At 43.5% G+C, this 21,194-nt stretch overlaps 1 protein-coding gene across 3 annotated transcripts in view; it reads right to left on the bottom strand.

Moving 5' to 3' along the window:
- Positions 1-21,194, bottom strand: part of LOC139577244 (serine-rich coiled-coil domain-containing protein 1-like) — a 112,118-nt gene that overhangs the window by 74,195 nt on the left and 16,729 nt on the right. For all 3 annotated transcript variants that reach the window (XM_071404219.1, XM_071404218.1, XM_071404220.1), the window contains exons 4-5: positions 13,995-14,085; positions 11,267-11,654 (exon numbers count right to left, since the gene is read on the bottom strand). In XM_071404219.1, coding sequence (XP_071260320.1) covers positions 11,267-11,654; positions 13,995-14,085 — 479 coding nt within the window. The remainder of the gene's footprint in view (positions 1-11,266; positions 11,655-13,994; positions 14,086-21,194) is intronic.

The following is a 21,194-nucleotide window of genomic DNA, read 5'->3' as shown; positions in this document are numbered from 1 at the left end:
TTACCATTTACAAGCCCTAAAGCCTCTAAAAGTCAGCGAGGGCCTTAGCCTACTAGTCATGACATACACAGACTGTACAGTCACGCAAAAAAACTTGCAACGCTCGACTCTCCGTGCCTCCGTCACAATGCAATGTGTGCATTAAAACAACGAAAAACCAAGATGGTGGAAGACATAAATGCTGTTTAGAAATGACCAAGGTCATCCCAACAAATGCACCACCTCTATAAATCACGGGTTGGTCGGTGCTGAGAGGACAGAGGATGATGAGTCTCATATCTAGGCCAGGTTTCAGGACTTCCTCCTATAGTAATGATCTGTACACACAAGACCGCGGTGCCAACATGTGTGTGCTCCCGTATGTGTGGGGAGCACGTTGGGCATCAAGATGAGGAGCTTGTCGTCAGGGTACACCTGCGATTCCACCGCCGGCATAATCTTTAAAACGCTACATCTGCTGAGATCCTGTTCAGAACATCATTGCCACATATGCCCGTCTTAGTTCAGTGCAATTGTCTCAAACGAGAGAGAAAGCACGTGAGAGAAGTCAAATGAGAGAAAGAAAGCAATTACTCTGTTTTTTCTTTTGTTGAGCAACAAAAACAATGACGTTGGCTGATGCCTGGCAGGTAGTGGCAGGAGAGATTCAGAAGACACTCTATGGGCTCAATTAACCAATGGCGGCTGTCAAACAGTCACTGGTTTGACCCTATAAATTGATCTGGACCCCATCTAGTGTGTGCGTGCCCTTCGCTTGGCCAATATGTCTTCTGAATAGTGATGAGGCGCCGTGAAAGGCCCGAGACAGTTCTCATGGCAACAAGCAAACACTGAAAGTGTCAAAATTAGATTCCTCATATGATTCTGTCTCATACTGTAATTTCCTACTAGACTGATGACTGTTGACTGATTCATTATTGTTGACTTACATGCAAAGGATGTCCAACATCAAAGGCAGATGGGAGAACAGAATAACAGATGCAGCCATAGTTTATCAGAGAGACATCAATAAATCAGCAAATATCCTGAGGGTGAAATTCTAAGGAGGTTGAAACAAATGTCATGTGACTGAACAGAGGGGAAAACTTTACATTGCTGCTTCTGGGGCCCTCCAGTTCTGGAGCTGTGATACCTTGCACTGAGGTTGGCCCTGTCTCTGACAGTACACTGTGCAAAATCATTCCAAGCTCTGATTGGAAGAGAAAATGTTGATTTCTTTCCAGGTAGTCTCCAGGGTGGCATTCATTGGGGCACACACGTTTCAAATTGTTTAAGAACCCGAAAACGAAGACGAGAATTTCAGATAGCACTTCCTCGTTTTGTGGGAAATGTTTTAAGATAGGCCTAACTAACGCACCACCTCCAACACAGAAACAATGATGAAATGCAGCATCAGGAAGAAAAAAAAATTCAGAGAAATTCTGTGTCTGAATTCTCCAGAAGTGAAGAAAATAATAAACGTCGGCCACGGGAGAGCATGGCGAGACAAAGTAATAATCTACATCCAAGACTTGTCTGGCACGAACAATGAAACTGAAGGGAATATCAAACTACACTGCAAACATTTATTGCACACATTCCATAAACTCAAATAAGCCTTTCAAGTGTGCAGCCAAATCAAATATATTGTAAAATCTGCCACGGTGCACATTTACCCAGTAATGGCATGTGTTGTTCTTATCCACTACAGGGGAAAAAGTGCACAAATGTATTTTATCAATATTTCCCTGTTGTGATGGTTCATATCTGTGGGGTGCACACGCAAAACATGTTACACATTAAGGTAATACTCTGCATCAGCATGTTAGGCTGGGCCACGTCAAAAGGCTTCTCTAATAAAAATGATTAAGATAGCAATGATTTTGTTGCAATAAGACTTTTATCGATGCCTGTTCGTGACTCTCATTGTTTTACCTAATCAGTTCCAACCCTGGAAGGAAGCATTTGGTGCTAATGGCTTCATATAAAGAGCAATGGGACTTTATGTCCATTCTGTTCACAAGTTTTAATATGAGCTTTCCTTCCTTCCTGCATGAAAGAACAGTGACTGCTCACAGTTGGGATGTGCCAGGGATACAGTACATTCGGAAAGTATTCAGACTCCTTCACTTTTACCACAATTCGTTACAGCCTTATTTTTTCCCTCATCAATCTACAGACAATACCCCATAATGACAAAGCAAAAACTGGTTTTTAGAACTGTTCGCAAAAATTCTGAAATATTACATTTACATAAGTATTCAGACCCTTTACTCAGTACTTTCTTGAAGCACCTTTGGCAGCTATTACAGCCTTGAGTCTTCTTGGGTACGACCCTACAAGCTTGGCACACCTGTATTTGGGGAGTTTCTCTCATTCTCCTCAGCAGATCCTCCAAGCTCTGTCAGGTTGGATGGGGGAGCGTCGCTGCACAGCTAATTTTCAGGTTCACTAGAAATGTTAGATCGGGTTCAAGTCCAGACGCTGGCTGGGCCTCTCAAGGACATTCAGAGACTTGTCCCGAAGCCACTCCTGCGATGTCTTGACTGTGTGCTTAGGGTCGTTGTCCTGTTGGAAGGTGAACCTTCACCCCAGTCTGGAGCAGGTTTTCATCAAGGATCTCGCTGTACTTTGCTCCGTTCATCTTTCCCTCGATTCTGACTAGTATCCCTGTCGCTGAAAAAAATCCCCACAGCATGATGCTGCCACCACTATGCTTCACCTTAGGGATGGTGCCAGGTTTCCTCCAGACGTGACGCTTGGCATTCAGGCCAAAGAGTTCTATCTTGGTTTCATCAGACCAGAGAATCTTGTTTCTTATGGTCTCAGAGTCTTTTGGCAAACTCCAAGCGGACTGTCATGTGCCTTTTACTGAGGAGTGGTTTCCATCTGACCACTCTACCTTAAAGGCCTGATTGGTGGAGTGCTGCAGAGATGGTTGTCCTTCTGGAAGGTTCTCCCATCTCCACAGAGCTCTCCAAGTGGGTTTATGCATTAAAAAAGCACATGCATTACCATGGTAGCAATTGAAAGAACACATTGGAGATTATGGGGAAATTATTAGGCCAAAGTTGAGAACACAACAGTTCACCTGACACAAGACTGAATCCAAACATTGCACTGTTGATTTTATGTGCATTTTACATTTACTGTACTTTTCACAGAATTTTGTCAATAACAAAATCTGAAAATAGTCTGGATACATTCAGTTACATAATAATAAGAATATTCATAACAATTTTGGAGTAGAAGAAAGATTAGAAAAAACTATTACTGAATGTGTCTCCAAGTGGCCTCATACCTCCTCAAACTGCACAGGTCCTCAGTTATTTCAATAAACATTTTGTCACACCCTGATCTGGTTCACCTGTCCTTGTGATTGTCTCCACCCCCTCCAGGTGTCGCTCATTATCCCCGGTGTATATATCCCTGTGTTTCCTGTCTCTCTGTGCCAATTCGTCTTGTTTGTCAAGTCAACCAGCGTTTTTCCTTGCTCCTATTTCTTTGTGGAGGAGAAGGACAAGACCCTGTGTCCGTGCATTGACTACCGGGGTCTTAATAACATTACGATTAAGAATCGTTACTCCCTACCACTCCTCTCATCGGCTTTTGAACCTCTCCAGTGGGCCACCATTTTTTCCAAGCTGGACCTTCGGAATGCATACCACCTGGTTCGGATACGCGAAGGAGATGAGTGGAAGACAGCAATCAACACAGCCAGCGGACATTATGAGTACCATGTCATGCCGTTTGGACTCACCAACGCCCCCGCTGTCTTCCAGGCTCTGGTAAACTATGTGCTCCGGGACATGCTAAATCGTTTTGTGTTTGTCTACCATGACGACTTCCTGTTTTTTCCCCCGGTCTGCCCAAGAACATGTTCTTCATGTCAGACAAGTCCTTCAGCGCCTCCTGGAGAACCAATTGTTCGTGAAAGCCGAGAAGTGTGAGTTCCACCACTCGACAATCTGCTTTCTGGGATATGTCACCGCTGAGGGAAACGTCCAAATGGATATTGGAAAAGTGACGTCAATTTGTTGTAGAGGTTGATGCTTCTGACATTGGAGTGGGGGCCATCCTGTCCCAGCGATCTGCCCAGGACCAAAAGCTTCATACCTGTGCCTTCCTGTCCCATCGTCTCAATCCTGCAGAGAGGAACTATGACGTAGGCAACCGAGAACTCCTGGCGGTCGAGATGGCGTTGGAAGAGTGGAGGGACAGACTGGAAGGAGCAGAACTGCCATTCTTGGTCTGGTCCGACCATAAAAATGTGGAATATCTCTGTACAGCCAAGCGCCTTAACTCCAGGCAGGCCCGGTTTACAAGATTCAACTTCACAATTTTCTACAGCCCAGGGTCCAAAAAATGTGAAGCCTGACGCCCTCACCTGCCTATACAGTTCCTCTGCCACACCCTCGGTCTTCGAAGCCATTCTCCCTACCTCATGTCTTGCAGCCTCAGTGGGATGGGGGATTGAGAACCTGGTTCGCAAAGCACAACGTTCCCAGCCTGAACCTGAAGGGGGCCTGGCTAACCAGCTGTTTGTCCCTAACTCAGTCCGGTCCCAGGTCCTGGAATGGGCTTATTCCTCCAGGCTGACCTGTCATCCAGGTTCCCGCCGTACCCTAGCATTCCTCCGACAACGTTTCTGGTGGCCCACAATGGTTCCTGACAACTCTGCTTTCGTCGCCGCGTGCACGGTGTGTGCTCAGAACAAGACTCCACGGCAAGCTCCTTCTGCACCCACTACCGGTCCCTCATCGTCCCTGGTCCCATATCTCTCTGGACATTGTCACTGGGCTTCCATCATCTGATGGCAACATCACCATTCTGACGGTGGTAGATCAGTTCTCAAAGGCCGCTCATTTCATCTCTCTCCCCAAAATTCCCTCTGCCAAGGAAATGGCCCAGCTCATGGTGCAGCACGTCTTCCGGATCCATGGACTCCCGGTGGATATGGTTTCCGACCAGGGTCCTCAGCTCTCGTCTCAGTTCTGGAAGGCGTTCTGCACCCTTATTGGGGCGTCGGCCAGCCTATCCTCTGGATTCCATCCCCAATCAAACGGACGAGTCATAGCGAGATAACCAGGACATGGAGACCACCCTAAGATGCCTGATCTCAACCAACCCCACTAACTGGGGCCGACAACTGGTCTGGGTGGAGTATGCACCGGAACACTCTTCCCTGTTCCCCTTTGAAGTGCTCCATGGGATACCAGCCTCTACTCTTCCCAGAACAAGAACCGGAAGTCAACGTACCCACGGCCCAGATGTTCGTCCACCACTGTTGACGTACCTGGAGACGAGCTCGGGTAGCACTTCTCAAGACCAACTCCAGGTATCAGGTATCGTCAACAGGCGGACCACCGCCGGACTCCAGCTCCCCGCTACCGCATTGGGCAGAGGGTATGGCTGTCCACACGCAACCTGCCCCTTCAGGAAGAGTCCCGCAAACTGTCCCCCCGTTTCATTGGTCCTTTTCCCATCTCTGAGTCCTTAGATCCACTGCTGTCCATCTCTTGTTACCCCGTACCCTCCGTATTCACCCTACTTTCCATGTGTCTAGGATTAAGCCCATGTTATAATAAATATCAGAACTCTACCATCTGCCTCCTGTGTCTGCATTTGGGTCTCGCCTTGTGCCCTTATACATTTATGACTCAAGGAAAAGAGCCTTGTACGATAAGATGTATAAAGCTCTCCTAGCTTTCTCATTATTTTTATTTCATTTTTTATTCCACCTTTATTTAACCAGGTAGGCCAGTTGAGAACAAGTTCTCATTAACAACTGCGACCTGGCCAAGATAAAGCAAAGCAGTGCGACACAAACAACACAAAGTTACATATGGGATAAACAAACGTACAGTCAATAACACAACAGAAAAGTCTATATACAGGGTCTGCAAATGTAGTAAGATTAGGGAGGTAAGGCAATAAATAGGCCATAGTGGTGAAATAATTACAATTTAGCAATTAAACACTGGAGTGATAGATATGCAGAAGATGAATGTGCAAGTAGAGATACTGGGGTGCAAAGGAGCAAAGAATAAATAACAATATGGGAATGAGGTAGTTGGGTGGGCTATTTACAGATGGGCTATGTACAGGTGCAATGATTGGTAAGCTGTTCTGACAGCTGATGTTTAAAGTTAGTGAGGGAGATATGAGTCTCCAGCTTCAGTGATTTTTGCAATTCGTTCCAGTCATTGGCAGCAGAGAACTGGAATGGAAGGCGGCCAAAGGGGGAGTTGGCTTTGGGGATGACCAGTGAAATATACCTGCTGGAGCGCATGCTACGGGTGGGTGCTGCTATGGTGACCAGTGAGCTGAGATAAGGCGGGGCTTTACCTAGCAAAGGCTTATCGATGACCTGGAGCCAGTGGGTTTGGCAACGGATATGAAGCGAGGACCAGCCAACGAGAGCATACAGGTCGCAGTGGTGTGTAGGGGCATTGGTGACAAAACGGATGGCACTGTGATAGACTACATCCAATTTGCTGAGTAGAGTGTTGGTGGCTATTTTGTAACGACATCGACGAAGTCAAGGATCGGCAGGATAGCCAGTTTTACGAGGGTATGTTTGGCAGCATGAGTGAAGGATGCTTTGTTGCAAAATAGGAAGCCGATTCTATATTTCATTTTGGATTGGAGATGCTTAATGTGAGTCTGGAAGGAGAGTTTACAGTCTAACCAGACACCTAGGTATTTGTAGTTGTCCACATATTCTAAGTCAGAACCATCCAGAGTAGTGATGCTAGACGGGTGGGTGCGGGCAGCGATTGAATAGAGACTGCAAGAGGTCTGGACAACAGGCCCTCCGATTTGAAACACTGAACTCTATCTGAGAAGTAGTTGGTGAACCAAGGGAGGCAGTCATTTGAGAAATCGGTGATCTGTTTGTTAACTTGGCTTTCAAAGACTTTAGAAAGGCAGGGTAGAATATATATAGGTCTGTAACAATTTGGGTCTAGTGTCTCCCCCTTTGAGGAAAGGGATGACCGCGGCAGCTTTCCAGTCTAGGGATCTCAGACGATACGAAAGAGAGGTTGAACAGGCTAGTAATAGGGGTTGCAACAATTGCGCCAGATCATTTTAGAAAGAGAGGGTCCAGATTGTCTAGCCCAGCTGATTTGTACGGGTCCAGATTTTGCAGCTCTTTCAGAACATCAGCTATCTGGATTTAGGTGAAGGTGAAATGGGGGAGGCTTAGGCAAGTTGCTGTGGGGGGTTCAGAGCTGTTGACCGGGGTTGGGGTGGCCAGGTGGAAAACATGGCCAGCCGTAGAAAAATGCTTATTGAAATTCTCGATTATCATAGATTTATCGGTGACAGTGTTTCTTAGCCTGAGTGCAGTGGGCAGCTGGGAGGAGATGCTCTTATTTTCCATGGCCTTTACAGTGTCACAGAACTTTTGGGAGTTTGAGCTACAGGATGCAAATTTCTGTTTGAAAAAGCTAGCCTTTGCTTTCCTAACTGCCTGTGTATATCGGTTCCTAACTTCCCTGAAAAGTTGCATATCGCGGAGGCTATTCGATGCTAATGCAGTTTCCATGTGTCTAGAATTAAGCCCGTGTTCCCAGGATGTTTTTGTGCTGGTCAAGGGCAGTCAGGTCTGGAGTGAACCAAGGGCTATATCTATTCTTAGTTCTACATTTTTGGAATGGGACATGCTTATTTAAGATGGTGAGGAAAGCACTTTTAAAGAATAACCAGGCATCCTCTACTGACGGAATCTAGTCAATATCCTTCCAGGATACCCGGGACAGGCCGATTAGAAAGGCCTGCTCGCTGAAGTGTTTTAGGGAGCGTTTGACAGTGATGAGGGGTGGTCGTTTGACCGCGGACCCATTACGGACGCAGGCAATGAGGCAGTGATCGCTGAGATCCTGGTTGAAGACAGCAGAGGTGTATTTAGAGGGCAGGTTGGTCAGGATGATATCTATGAGGGTGCCCATGTTTACAGATTTAGGGTTGTACCTGGTAGGTTCCATGATCATTTGTGTGAGATTGAGGGCCTCTTGCTTAGATTGTAGGACGGCCGGGGTGTTAAGCATATCCCAGTTTAGGTCACCTAACAGTACAAACTCTGAAGATAAAATGGGGGGCAATTAATTCACATATGGTGTCCAGGGCACAGCTGGGGGCTGGGGGGGGGGGGGGGGGTCTATAACAAGCGGCAACAGTTAGAGACTTGTTTCTGGAAAGGTGGATTTTTAAAAGTAGAAGCTCGAACTGTTTGGGCACAGACCTGGATAGCATGACAGAACTCTGCAGGCTATCTCTGCAGTAGATTACAACTCTACCCCCTTTGGCAGTTCTATCTTGGCGGAAAATGTTATAGTTTGGGACGGAAATTTCAGATTTTGTGGCCTTCCTAAACCAGGATTCAGACACGGCAAGGACATCAGGGTTGGCGGAGTGTGCTAAAGCAGTGAATAAAACAAACTTAGGGAAGAGGCTTCTGATGTTAACATGCATGAAACCAAGGCTTTTATGGTTACAGAAGTCAACAAATGAAGGAACTGGAGGAACTGGAGCATGCACACTTGTCATTTTTAGTTTGGAACACAGCCCCGAGTCCCAACCGTCACACAAGTACTGCTGTTTACCCACTAACAAAAACGTTCCATTATAAAAAATAGCAGATCTGGGTCAGGTGGGCATTTGAAAGTTATAAAATCTGACCTTAGTGTTAGGCTTTCCAAAGGCACTTCAGACATACAGGTTGCAATTTGTCTGAGCATAGAATGGAGTGATGAGTGCATTCAAGTGGGTGTTCTGCAGCTGTTCAGGACAACCCAGGGTATAACTCATGTCATTCTTGTAACTGTGGATCATACACAGCGATCATAATCGTTGATACTGTAAATTACTTGAGTTTTCAAATATGGAAATCTGAAGTTTACTAGTGTGACATCAAAGCGCAATTTATTATAATATTCAACGTCTCATCTTTCAGAACACATCGACTCTTCTCGATTTACAGCATTTACCTCACTCAGACAACAACAAATTCGCAAAAGTAGCCCAATTAGCAGGAGGAATGGGGGCATCTTCTTGTCGTGCACGGTGCTCAAGTATATAACGGCTGTCAGTCAAAACCCATACGGTGCTGTGAAGCGGAGAACCTGAGCTCCGACATCAGATATAACATGTTACCTGCCAGACACTGCATTACAATTTAAGCGTTTATCAGTGTCCAAATCTGTCATTTTCCACCTGTCTACAGGCATGAGTGTAAAGGGCTACAGTACAATCACCAATAATCTTCCAAGCTGTAGTAAGTGGTATAGATGTACTGAGAGCTGTAGTGAGTGGTATAGATGTACTGAGTGGTATAGATGTAGTGAGAGCTGTAATGAATGGTATAGACGTAGTGAGAGCTGTAGTAAGTGGTATAGATGTAGTGAGAGCTGTAGTGAGTGGTATAGATGTAGTGAGAGCTGTAATGAGTGGTATAGACGTACTGAGAGCTGTAGTGAGTGGTATAGATGTAGTGAGAGCTGTAGTGAGTGGTATAGATGTAGTGAGAGCTGTAGTGAGTGGTATAGATGTCGTGAGAGCTGTAGTGAGTGGTATAGACGTACTGAGAGCTGTAGTGAGTGGTATAGATGTAGTGAGAGCTGTAGTGAGTGGTATAGATGTCGTGAGAGCTGTAGTGAGTGGTATAGACGTAGTGAGAGCTGTAGTGAGAGGTATAGATGTAGTGAGAGCTGTAGTGAGTGGTATAGACGTAGTGAGAGCTGTAGTGAGTGGTATAGACGTAGTGAGAGCTGTAGTGAGTGGTATAGATGTAGTGAGTGGTATAGATGTAGTGAGAGCTGTAGTGAATGGTATAGATGTAGTGAGAGCTGTAGTGAGTGGTATAGACGTAGTGAGAGCTGTAATGAGTGGTATAGATGTAGTGAGTGGTATAGATGTAGTGAGAGCTGTAGTGAGTGGTATAGATGTAGTGAGTGGTATAGATGTAGTGAGAGCTGTAGTGAGTGGTATAGATGTAGTGAGTGGTATAGATGTAGTGAGAGCTGTAGTGAGTGGTATAGATGTAGTGAGTGGTATAGATGTAGTGAGAGCTGTAGTGAGTGGTATAGACGTAGTGAGTGGTATAGATGTAGTGAGAGCTGTAGTGAGTGGTATAGATGTAGTGAGAGCTGTAATGAGTGGTATAGACGTAGTGAGAGCTGTAGTGAGTGGTATAGATGTAGTGAGTGGTATAGATGTACTGAGAGCTGTAGTGAGTGGTATAGATGTAGTGAGAGCTGTAGTGAGTGGTATAGACGTAGTGAGTGGTATAGATGTAGTGAGAGCTGTAGTGAGTGGTATAGACGTAGTGACAGCTGTAATGAGTGGTATAGACGTACTGAGAGCTGTAGTGAGTGGTATAGACGTAGTGAGTGGTATAGATGTAGTGAGAGCTGTAGTGAGTGGTATAGACGTAGTGAGTGGTATAGATGTAGTGAGAGCTGTAGTGAGTGGTATAGATGTAGTGAGAGCTGTAGTGAGTGGTATAGATGTAGTGAGTGGTATAGATGTAGTGAGAGCTGTAGTGAGTGGTATAGACGTAGTGAGAGCTGTAGTGAGTGGTATAGATGTAGTGAGTGGTATAGATGTAGTGAGAGCTGTAGTGAGTGGTATAGATGTAGTGAGAGCTGTAGTGAGTGGTATAGATGTAGTGAGTGGTATAGATGTAGTGAGAGCTGTAGTGAGTGGTATAGACGTAGTGAGTGGTATAGATGTAGTGAGAGCTGTAATGAGTGGTATAGATGTAGTGAGTGGTATAGATGTAGTGAGAGCTGTAGTGAGAGGTATAGACGTAGTGAGTGGTATAGATGTAGTGAGAGCTGTAGTGAGTGGTATAGACGTAGTGAGTGGTATAGATGTAGTGAGAGCTGTAGTGAGTGGTATAGACGTAGTGAGTGGTATAGATGTAGTGAGAGCTGTAGTGAGTGGTATAGACGTAGTGACAGCTGTAATGAGTGGTATAGATGTAGTGAGAGCTGTAGTGAGTGGTATAGACTTAGTGAGTGGTATAGATGTAGTGAGAGCTGTAGTGAGTGGTATAGACGTAGTGAGTGGTATAGATGTAGTGAGAGCTGTAGTGAGTGGTATAGATGTAGTGAGAGCTGTAGTGAGTGTTATAGATGTAGTGAGAGCTGTAGTGAGTGGTATAGACGTAGTGAGAGCTGTAATGAGTGGTATAGATGTAGTGAGAGCTGTAGTGAGTGGTATAGATGTAGTGAGAGCTGTAGTGAGTGGTATAAATGTAGTGACAGCTGGGCTCTCTCACCTGTGGGCGGTGGCGTCTCTGGGCTCCCTGCTAGGGATCCCGTCTCCAGAGGGCTCCCTGCCGAGGATCCTGTTTCCAGAGGGCTCCCTGCCGAGGATCCTGTTTCCAGAGGGCTCCCTGCCGAGGATCCTGTTTCCAGAGGGCTCCCTGCTAGGGATCCCGTCTCCAGAGGGCTCCCTGCTAGGGATCCTGTTTCCAGAGGGCTCCCTGCCGAGGATCCTGTTTCCAGAGGGCTCCCTGCTAGGGATCCCGTCTCCAGAGGGCTCCCTGCTAGGGATCCTGTTTCCAGAGGGCTCCCTGCCAGGGATCCCGTCTCCAGAGGGCTCAAAGCGGGAGTGTAGCAGGCTCAGGCAGGAGGACAAGGACTGACTGGAGTCCTCTCGGAATACTACACACACACAGAAAAGCAGTAGCATTCAGTCAACATTACATTCAGTCAACATTACATTCAGTCAACATTACATTCAGTCAACATTACAGTCAGTCAACATTACGTTAGACAATAGGTTTGGTTTTACAGAGTTGACAACATGTTTAGAGTAGCCAACCCCGGATAATATACTATAACAAGTGCCATTATTGAACACTGCACTTCTGATAACTAATCTTTCCATTCTATTCACTGGATGCTGCTCAGAGTAAAATACACAATGGCATCTCCGTTAAAGTCTCATTAATGCAGAGAGACGACTAAGAAAACTGGTTTGACAACCAGAAATAACCAGATCTTTAAAAAGGATGTGGAAGGCTCAGTTTCAAGGTAAAACTGAGTGTGTCTCTGCCCTGCAGCCCATAAATTGCTGTGAAACTGCCTGGTTTTTAATAAAAATGCCAAGGAGCCACCTGAGAGAGATAAAATAGGAGCATCTGTGTGTTCGTGTGTCTGTGCTCAGGCATGTGTGTGCGTGTGTGTGTGTGTGTGTGTGTGTGTGTGTGTGTGTGTGTGTGTGTGTGTGTGTGTGTGTGTGTGTGTGTGTGTGTGTGTGTGTGTGTGTGTGTGTGTGTGTGTGTGTGTGTGTGCGTGTGTGTCTTCATTTGAGTTGGGGTGAGGCTTCCCACTTCCTTCTCTTCCTCAGTAAACCACCTCATCACTTCGCTTTAAGTGTGCGATTTATCAAATCTTTGCAGGGATTTCATGCCAGTCTGTGAACCACTTAGTATATAAAAAAAATACTTAGCATGCAAAATAGTTTTTTTTGCATGTATTAATGATGACACCCTGGGAGGCTCTCTGACTAAAGGCTTTGCCCTCACTACGTGTTGATGTGTACTTCAGCGTGTTCTGATGCAACCTCTCCAGAAATAGTGGGGACGTTAAGAGAATTAAGATTGAAGGTCATTCTCAAAGTCTGCATAGATGTTGCATGCCTAGAGATACGGCAGTCTTGTGAAACTGACTCAGACCTCCCGTTAGGTACGCAATGAAGGTCTACAGTGGCCTCAACAGCACCCTCTATAGTAGCACCATGGTGTAGCCTGAGGGCAGCCATTTTCCGTCCTCTGCGTACATTGACTTCAATACAAAACCTAGGAGGCTCATGGTTCTCACCCCCTTCCATAGACTTACACAGTAAGGAGGACGCCCTCGAACCAATCAGAGCTCTTGCAGTATGAACTATCATTTTGTCCATTCCCTTAAAGGATCAGAGAATGAATCTTGTACTGAAAGCATAAGTAGGCAGGGCAATCCTGTTTTGGTGATTTCTGGTATATATATAATCAAAACAAATCAATCACAGTACGTTTTTGGAATCATTCAGCAGTTTTTACCTGATTAAGTAAAATACCAAATTTAATTTATATTCCTAAAATGTAAGTTGAAAATTATGCTGCCACTGCTCTCTGTTAACAAGACATTTTGATTAATAGCCCAGTGTCAAAACCGTTTTAACGGGTGCAAATCAATAACCATTATGAAGAAATAGTTTGTGATACATTTTATGTTTAGGTTTTCAATATACTATCTACACATATACTACCAGTCAAAAGTATGGACACACCTACTCATTCAATGGTTTTTCTTTATTTTTACTATTTTCTACATTGTATAATAATAATGAAAACATCAAAGCAATGAAATAACACACATGAAATCATGTAGTAACCAAAAAGTGCTAAACAAATCAAAATATATTTTATTTTTGAGATTCTTCAAAGTAGCCACCCTTTGCCTTGATGGCAGCTTTGCACAATCTTGGCATTCTCTCAACCAGCTTCATGAGGTAGTCACCTGGAATGCATTTCAATTAACAGGTGTGCCTTGTTAGAAGTTAATTTGTGGAATTTCTTTCCTTCTTAATGTGTTTGAGCCAATCAGTTGTGTTGTGACAACACAACCCTAGCAAGTGTCTATGGTCTAGTTAAAGTAGGCCTTTTCTAAACTTCCTAAAAATCTGAGCAAACAAAGTTTATCCTGCTTAAACTTGGGTGTGTCCCTGGATATACATGTAGAGGTCATGCTCAAAAGTTGAGGGCCAAAGTTTCCCTGGATGGGTGGCTGACAGAGGAGCAGAGGCTGGCTCTCACTACTATTACCTATATAGTGCACTACTTTTGACCAGGGCCATAGTGCACTACTTTTGACCAGAGTCCGATTGGCCCTGGTCAAAAGTAATGCACTATGTAGGGAATAGGGTGCCATTCGGAATAAAGCCGGTGGCTTTGCTGATGAATGAATGGGGAGTGTTTATACCGGGACGCTTTGCTGGTGAATGGGGAGTGTTTATACCGTGACGCTGGCGTTGGTCATCAGAGAGCTCCAGGTCCAACATCAGGTCGTCCTCATCCAGCTCAGAGGAACCCAGGTTGTTCAGTAGGTCCTGAGGACACAATACAGGAAACGTACATGTATGTATGACTCAGAGCATTGGACAAATTGAACAACTAGCTTGATGCATGGCACTTGACTTTGGGAGTAGTGTCAGGAGTTATGGGCTATAACTAGGGCCCAGAGTTTTTCCTTGTAAGGTTAGCAGGTGAGAAAACCTGGCACTATAGACATGAGACAAACAGACATACAAGGTCACTCTGTTTGCATTGACATTTTGTATGTTTTGTTAGGGTTCATTCATGGCTGTGCTGGAAACATAAGGGGTCACCAAGGCAAAGGTTATGAGATCCAATATATTTATCTAATAGCCACTTATCTAATCCATTGAGAATGGGAAGCCACTGGCCCAGTAAACAATGGAAATGTTCAAAGGCATCCATATTCTGAGTAGTGGTTGTGGATTCATGTTCATGCTGAACCCTTTTCCTTGTGTTTCAAAGGGATATGCTACCATCTTGTGGTGGCACCCAGAAAAACAGTTCCCCAGGTGGGTCTACAGGTGAAAAAAGATAGAAATCCAGAAGATATGACACTAGAGATGTCTTGGAGATAACTCATCTTCTCTAAGGGTTTCTGATGGACAAGGTAAAAGGTATGGTAAAAAAAAAAAATCTGTTAATATAATTTGGGGAACATTGAGAAATAAATGTGATGCCGTTATCACTGGTGAATCATACGATTCATGTAAGATTAATGTTGACTACCAACTAGCAAAAATGTCAGTGCAGTGTACCAAATTTACAACAAAGTATGTTTACGATGTAATAGCGTAGAGAACAGTATGACATTCTGGACTACATGAACTCCATTTGAACATAACAATGTCACCAACTGGTTCTGACTCTCATTGATCAACTTTAAGGGGGACAGATTAAAACTAGGCCTGCTCAACAGAGAATCTCTATTGAAATACCTTTTTAGTCCAAGGACTAGGCTTAATGTGTCTGGGAAACTGCCCCTAAATGTCAAGCTCAAGTCAAGCGTGTGAAATGGCAGAAATGTTCATGTAGTCGGCTGTCGGTGCTCAACCATTTCTGTATAAATGGCATCTGAGATATACATCATTTGGAGCTAAACTAATCTGTTAATGTCATCCCCCTTCAGCAATAGATGTGTATTAATACTGCTTCACTGTACAAGCTCTGACCTTTTTACCCCGCAATGATGTTTGAGTGAGTATCTTAAAAGAGGCAATCTGCAGTTGCTACATTCATTTTTGGACTTATAAACCTATCGATTCTTGAAGAATATAACTTAGAAATCCCTCATGAGCTTAGTTCCAACTATCGTACCTCATCAGAACACAAAATATAAGCTAGTTTTACTCCACTGTTTGTAAACAAAGTAAATGTAAACAAATACCGTATAGCCTCAAAACATGGTTACAACTATAATTTTGATGTCATGGATGGTCAGTCCTTGCATCCATAGCTCTGTCTATGATTTTGAGGGTGGTTACATTTACCGAGCTGCATCCCTCAACTGTTTTACCAAAACAGGGGCGAGGATACAACTTTGTCATTGTTTCAACTTCTGATTGTCGCTTTAATGCTAAATTGTCACACGGTTTATTATCTATGCATAGTCCCTTTACCTCTACCTACATGTGCATATTACCTCGACTAACCGGAATCTTTTACTTCAGTTTATTTAGTAAATACTTTAACACTGATTTTTCTTAAAACTGCATTGTTGGTTAAGGGCTTGTAAGAAACCATTTCACTGTGACAAATAGAATTTGATTTGATTTGAAATGCTGGCTTGTTAAAACAAGGATCCATTTCTTCACTGCCAACTTCAGTAGGTCTCTTATTTTTCACCTAGAAAGACTTTGGGTCAGTAGATATTACATTCATTCTGTACCTCTGGCATAAATTCAAGAGGATCAATACAGGAAAGATTTGCAGTTGCAGAGGGTCCAGAAACCAGGGGTGTATTCATTAATGCATACCGTATCAAATCGTTTTGCACAATAACAGAACATTTTGCAACGGAAGAATTCAAACAAGTGTTTCTTATTGGACAAATCCGTTTGCTTCAGTTTGGTTCTTGGTGAATACCCAGATATAAAACTTTCACAAGAGTTAAGGAATGGATATTCATAGAGAAAGCTGAGAGTTAAAGTTACAATTCACTCAAATGTTTCATTACCAGTCTACTACAGGCCAGGGCAGATTACAATTTAGGGTTGGGACAATATATGATTAAATCGAATATCGTGATATTTGACATTGATGATATATCGCGATGGTTAAGACTATACTCTGACTATACTCTGTGCAGTTTTATCAGTTTTATCAGTTATATGAACATGTTGAAAATAAAGTCTAAATGAATGAACGGTCTTATTTTATAGTCATACTAAGATTATTTAAAGCTGCAATATGTAACTTTTTGGGCGACCCAACCACCAAATTTATATAGAAATGTGAGTTATAGATCTGTCATTCTCATTGAAAGCAAGTCTAGGACGTGGTACATCTGTTCTATGTGCGCTATTTCTATGCATCCCGTTCTTAAGTTTCGTTTTTGCGTCATTTACTTTCGGTTTTGTACAGCAGCTTCAAACAGCTGCAAAAACAATATTTTGGTTTTTGGAAAATATATTTCACAGCAGTTTAAATGGTACAATGATTAACTACACTTTCCTTGCTTGTTTTGTCACACACTGAAATTATGCGAACGATTCAAAAATTTGCAACCAGGAAACGGTGGCGCGATCATTGTGCACCTTTAATGAGGATGTGACTATAATATGTAAATAAAAACAAACATTTGAATAATCTAGTCATTAACGTCACAAAACGGTTATATCGGATATCGTGATATCAGGAGCAGCATATCGTAGAAGAGGTCTGCCCAAATATCACCTAACCCTATTACATTCCCAAATATTTTGTAATAAGGGTTGGTTAACTATTCCATGTTGAATGATAATGTCTTTTTACTTGTTCCTTCAACAGCCACACGCTAGCATGTCTTATGAAGTGGAAGTGGATGAAGTGGATTCATCATCTACTATACATAATTTGATTTCCGTGGCAATGGCATTGACAAGTTTCTGCACTTGATTGTGTATACTGAACCCACAGTAGAAGAGGGAGCAACAATATCCTGTTGGCTGTTGAGTGTATTCTAATTATGACACAGAGAAGGGGGAGGGGGTTATTTCCCCAGTGTTCCCTTGTACATGTCCAGCTAACATACTTTAGCCCGCCTCTGCATTGCCCTTGACTGCTCATGAAACCACGAGACTACTCAACAGACGATGGAAAACACTTCAGCATCTCAGTGAAGCTTTGCTCGTCACACTGGAGTGCCTTCTGTTATTCCCACAAATTTAAAAAGAGGATGGCAAAAAAAGGAGAAGAAATTGGTAATACACTCCTACGGCCACGCTCTCCGATTCCCCACGAGAGCGCTTAGGGGAAAACTTCAAACCAAGATTGGAGACACTTACATTTCATCAACCGCAGATTTAGCCACACAAGCAAGTATTGCACATGTGCTTTCCCTTCTGAGTATGGAAGATGAGGGGTGTTTGCACCACTCCCAAAACTAAATACATCTTAGTATGATGCACTACAAAATAAGCACAAGTGTTTACTGTTCATGCAGGGATGTGGATTGGAGTGCCCAGATAGGGAAGGAGGCGTGAGCAATCCCTTGAGTGACAAATTGCTGTCGCCTTGGTAGGGGCTGCCTGTTGCACTGATCTGCAAAACAGTTAGTTAAAGGATTAGTCTGTTTGATTCAGGGAGGTGCTGTTATCCCCGTGTGAGAGTGTAATCCAGAAGAGGATGTGGCCATTGACTAAGCTATTTAGTCCGCAACACTAATGGTGCTAGCACCGCTCCCATCTCCCCTGCTATATATACACAGTACCAGTCCAAAGTTTGGACACATCTACAGTCGTGGCCAAAAGTTTTGAGAATGACACAAATATTAATTTTCAAAGTCTGCTGCCTCAGTTTGTATGATGGCAATTTGCATATACTCCAGAATGTTATGAAGAGTGATCAGATGAATTACAATAAATTGAAAAGTCCCTCTTTGCCATGCAAATGAACTGAATCCCCCAAAAACATTTCCACTGGATTTCAGCCCTGCCACAAAAGGACCAGCTGCCATCATGTCAGTGATTCTCTCGTTAACACAGGTGTGAGTGTTGACGAGCACAAGGCTGGAGATCACTCTGTCATGCTGATTGAGTTTGAATAACAGACTGGAAGCTTCAAAAGGAGGGTGGTGCTTGGAATCATTGTTCTTCCTCTGTCAACCATGGTTACCTGCAAGGAAACACGTGCCGTCATCATTGCTTTGCACAAAAAGGGCTTCACAGGCAAGGATATTGCTGCCAGTAAGATTGCACCTAAATCAACCATTTATCGGATCATCAAGAACTTCAAGGAGAGCGGTTCAATTGTTGTGAAGAAGGCATCAGGGCGCCCAAGAAAGTCCAGCAAGCGCCAGGACCGTCTCCTAAAGTTGATTCAGCTGCGGGATCGGGGCACCACCAGTACAGAGCTTGCTCAGGAATGGCAGCAGGCAGGTGTGAGTGCATCTGCATGCACAGTGCGGCGAAGACTTTTGGAGGATGGCCTGGTGTCAAGAAGGGCAGCAAAGAAGCCACTTCTCTCCAGGAAAAACATCAGGTACAGACTGATATTCTGCAAAAGGTACAGGGATTGGACTGCTGAGGACTGGGGTAAAGTCATTTTCTCTGATGAATCCCCTTTCCGATTGTTTGGGGCATCCGGAAAAAAGCTTGTACGGAGAAGATGAGGTGAGCGCTACCATCAGTCCTGTGTCATGCCAACAGTAAAGCATCCTGAGAACATTCATGTGTGGGGTTACTTCTCAGCCAAGGGAGTGGACTCACTCACAATTTTGCCTAAGAACACAGCCATGAATAAAGAATGGTACCAACACATCCTCCGAGAGCAACTTCTCCCAACCATCCAGGAACAGTTTGGTGACAAACAATGCCTTTTCCAGCATGATGGAGCACCTTGCTAAGTGGCTCGGGGAACAAAACATTAATATTTTGGGTCCATGGCCAGGAAACTCCCCAGACCTTAATCCCATTGAGAACTTGTGGTCAATCCTCAACAGGCGGGTGGACAAACAAAACCCCACAAATTCTGACAAACTCCAAGCATTGATTATGCAAGAATGGGCTGCCATCAGTCAGGATGTGGCCCAGACGTTAATTGACAGCATGCCAGGGCGGATTGTAGAGGTCTTGAAAAAGAAGGGTCAACACTGCAAATATTGACTCTTAGCATCAACTTCATGTAATTGTCAATAAAAGCCTTTGACACTTATGAAATGCTTGTAATTATACTTCAGTATTCCATAGTAACATCTGACAAAATTATCTAAAGACACTGAAGCAGCAAACGTTGTGAAAATTTGTGTCATTCTCAAAACTTTTGGCCACGACTGTACTCATTCAAGGGTTTTTCTTAATTTTACTATTTTCTACATTGCAGAATAGTGATTACATCCAAACTATGAAATAACACATATGGAATCATATAGTAACCCAAAAAAAGTGTTAAACAAATGAAAATATATTTTATATTTGAGATTCTTCAAAGTAGCCACTCTTTGCATTGAGGACAGCTTTGCACAGTCTTTGCATTCTCTCAAACAGCTTCATGAGGTAGTCACCTGGAATGCATTTCAATTAACAGGTGTACCTTTTTAAAAGTTAATTTGTGGAATCAGTTGTGTTGTGACAAGGTAGGGGTGGTATACAGAAGATAGCCCTATTTGGTAAAAGACCAAGTCCATATTATAAGTCGCTCTGGATAAGAGCGTCTACTAAATGACTTAAATGTAAATGTAAATGTAATGGCAAGAACAGCTCAAATAAGCAAAGAGAAACGACAGTCAATCATTACTTTAAGACATGAAGGTCAGTCAATCAGGAAAATTTCAAGCACTTTGAACTAGGGATGCACGATATGTCCTTGTTATCCTTGTTGTCCTTGTCACTTAGAAATGTCCTTGTTTTTGAAAGAAAATCAAATTTTTGGCCCATTAAAATAACATCAAATTGATCAGAAATACAGTGTAGACATTGTTAAATGTTGTAAATGACTATTGTAGCTGGAAACGGCAGCTTTTTTATGGAATATCTACATAGGTGTACAGAGGCCCATTATCAGCAACCATCACTCCTGTGTTCCAATGGCACGTTGTGTTAGCTAATCAAAGTTTATCATTTTAAAGGGCTAATTGATCATTAGAAAACCCTTTTGCAAAAATGTTAGCACAGCTGAAAACTGTTGTACTGATTAATAACTTTTCTTGTTCAAAACTGTGCACTCTCAAACAATAGCAATGGTATTCTTTCACTGTAATAGCTATTGTAAATTGGACAGTGCTGTTAGATCAACAAGAATTTAAGCTTTCTGCCAATATCAGATATGTCTATGTCCTGGGAAATGTTCTTGTAACTTACAACCTCATACTAAATCGCATTAGCCTACGTTAGCTCAACCGTCCCGCAGGGGACACACCAATCCTGAAGAAGTTTTGAAGAAGCAATAAAACTAACCTTCTTTAGACGAGTTGAGTATCTGGGGCATCAGCATTTGTGGGTTCGATTACAGTCTCAAAATGGCCAAAAACAAAGACTTTCTTCTGAAACTCGTCAGTCTATTCTTGTTCTGAGAAATGAAGGCAATTCCATGCGAGAAATTGCCAAGAAACTGAAGATCTCGTACAACGCTGTGTACTACTCCCTTCACAGAACAGCGCAAACTGGCTCTAACCAGAATAGAAAGAGGAGTGGGAGGCCCCGGCGCACAACTGAGGAAGAGGACAAGTACATTAGAGTGTTTAGTTTGAGAAACAGACGCCTCTCACAAGTCCTCAACAGACAGCTTTATTAAATAGTACCCGCAAAACACCAGTCTCAACATCAACAGTGAAGAGGCGACCACGGGATGCTGGCTTTCTAGGCAGAGATGCAAAGAAAAAGCCATATCTCAAACTGGCCAATAAAAATAAAAGATTAATATGAGCAAAAGAACACAGCATCCCAGAGTCGCCTCTTCACTGTTGACGGTGAGACTGGAGTTCGGA

This window comes from Salvelinus alpinus, chromosome 5 (genome assembly GCF_045679555.1).
Source record: "Salvelinus alpinus chromosome 5, SLU_Salpinus.1, whole genome shotgun sequence".
In the NCBI taxonomy this organism is placed as follows: domain Eukaryota; kingdom Metazoa; phylum Chordata; class Actinopteri; order Salmoniformes; family Salmonidae; genus Salvelinus; species Salvelinus alpinus.
The sequence above is the reverse complement of the archived record's forward strand: the minus strand, read 5'-3'. Positions and strand labels throughout refer to the sequence as shown.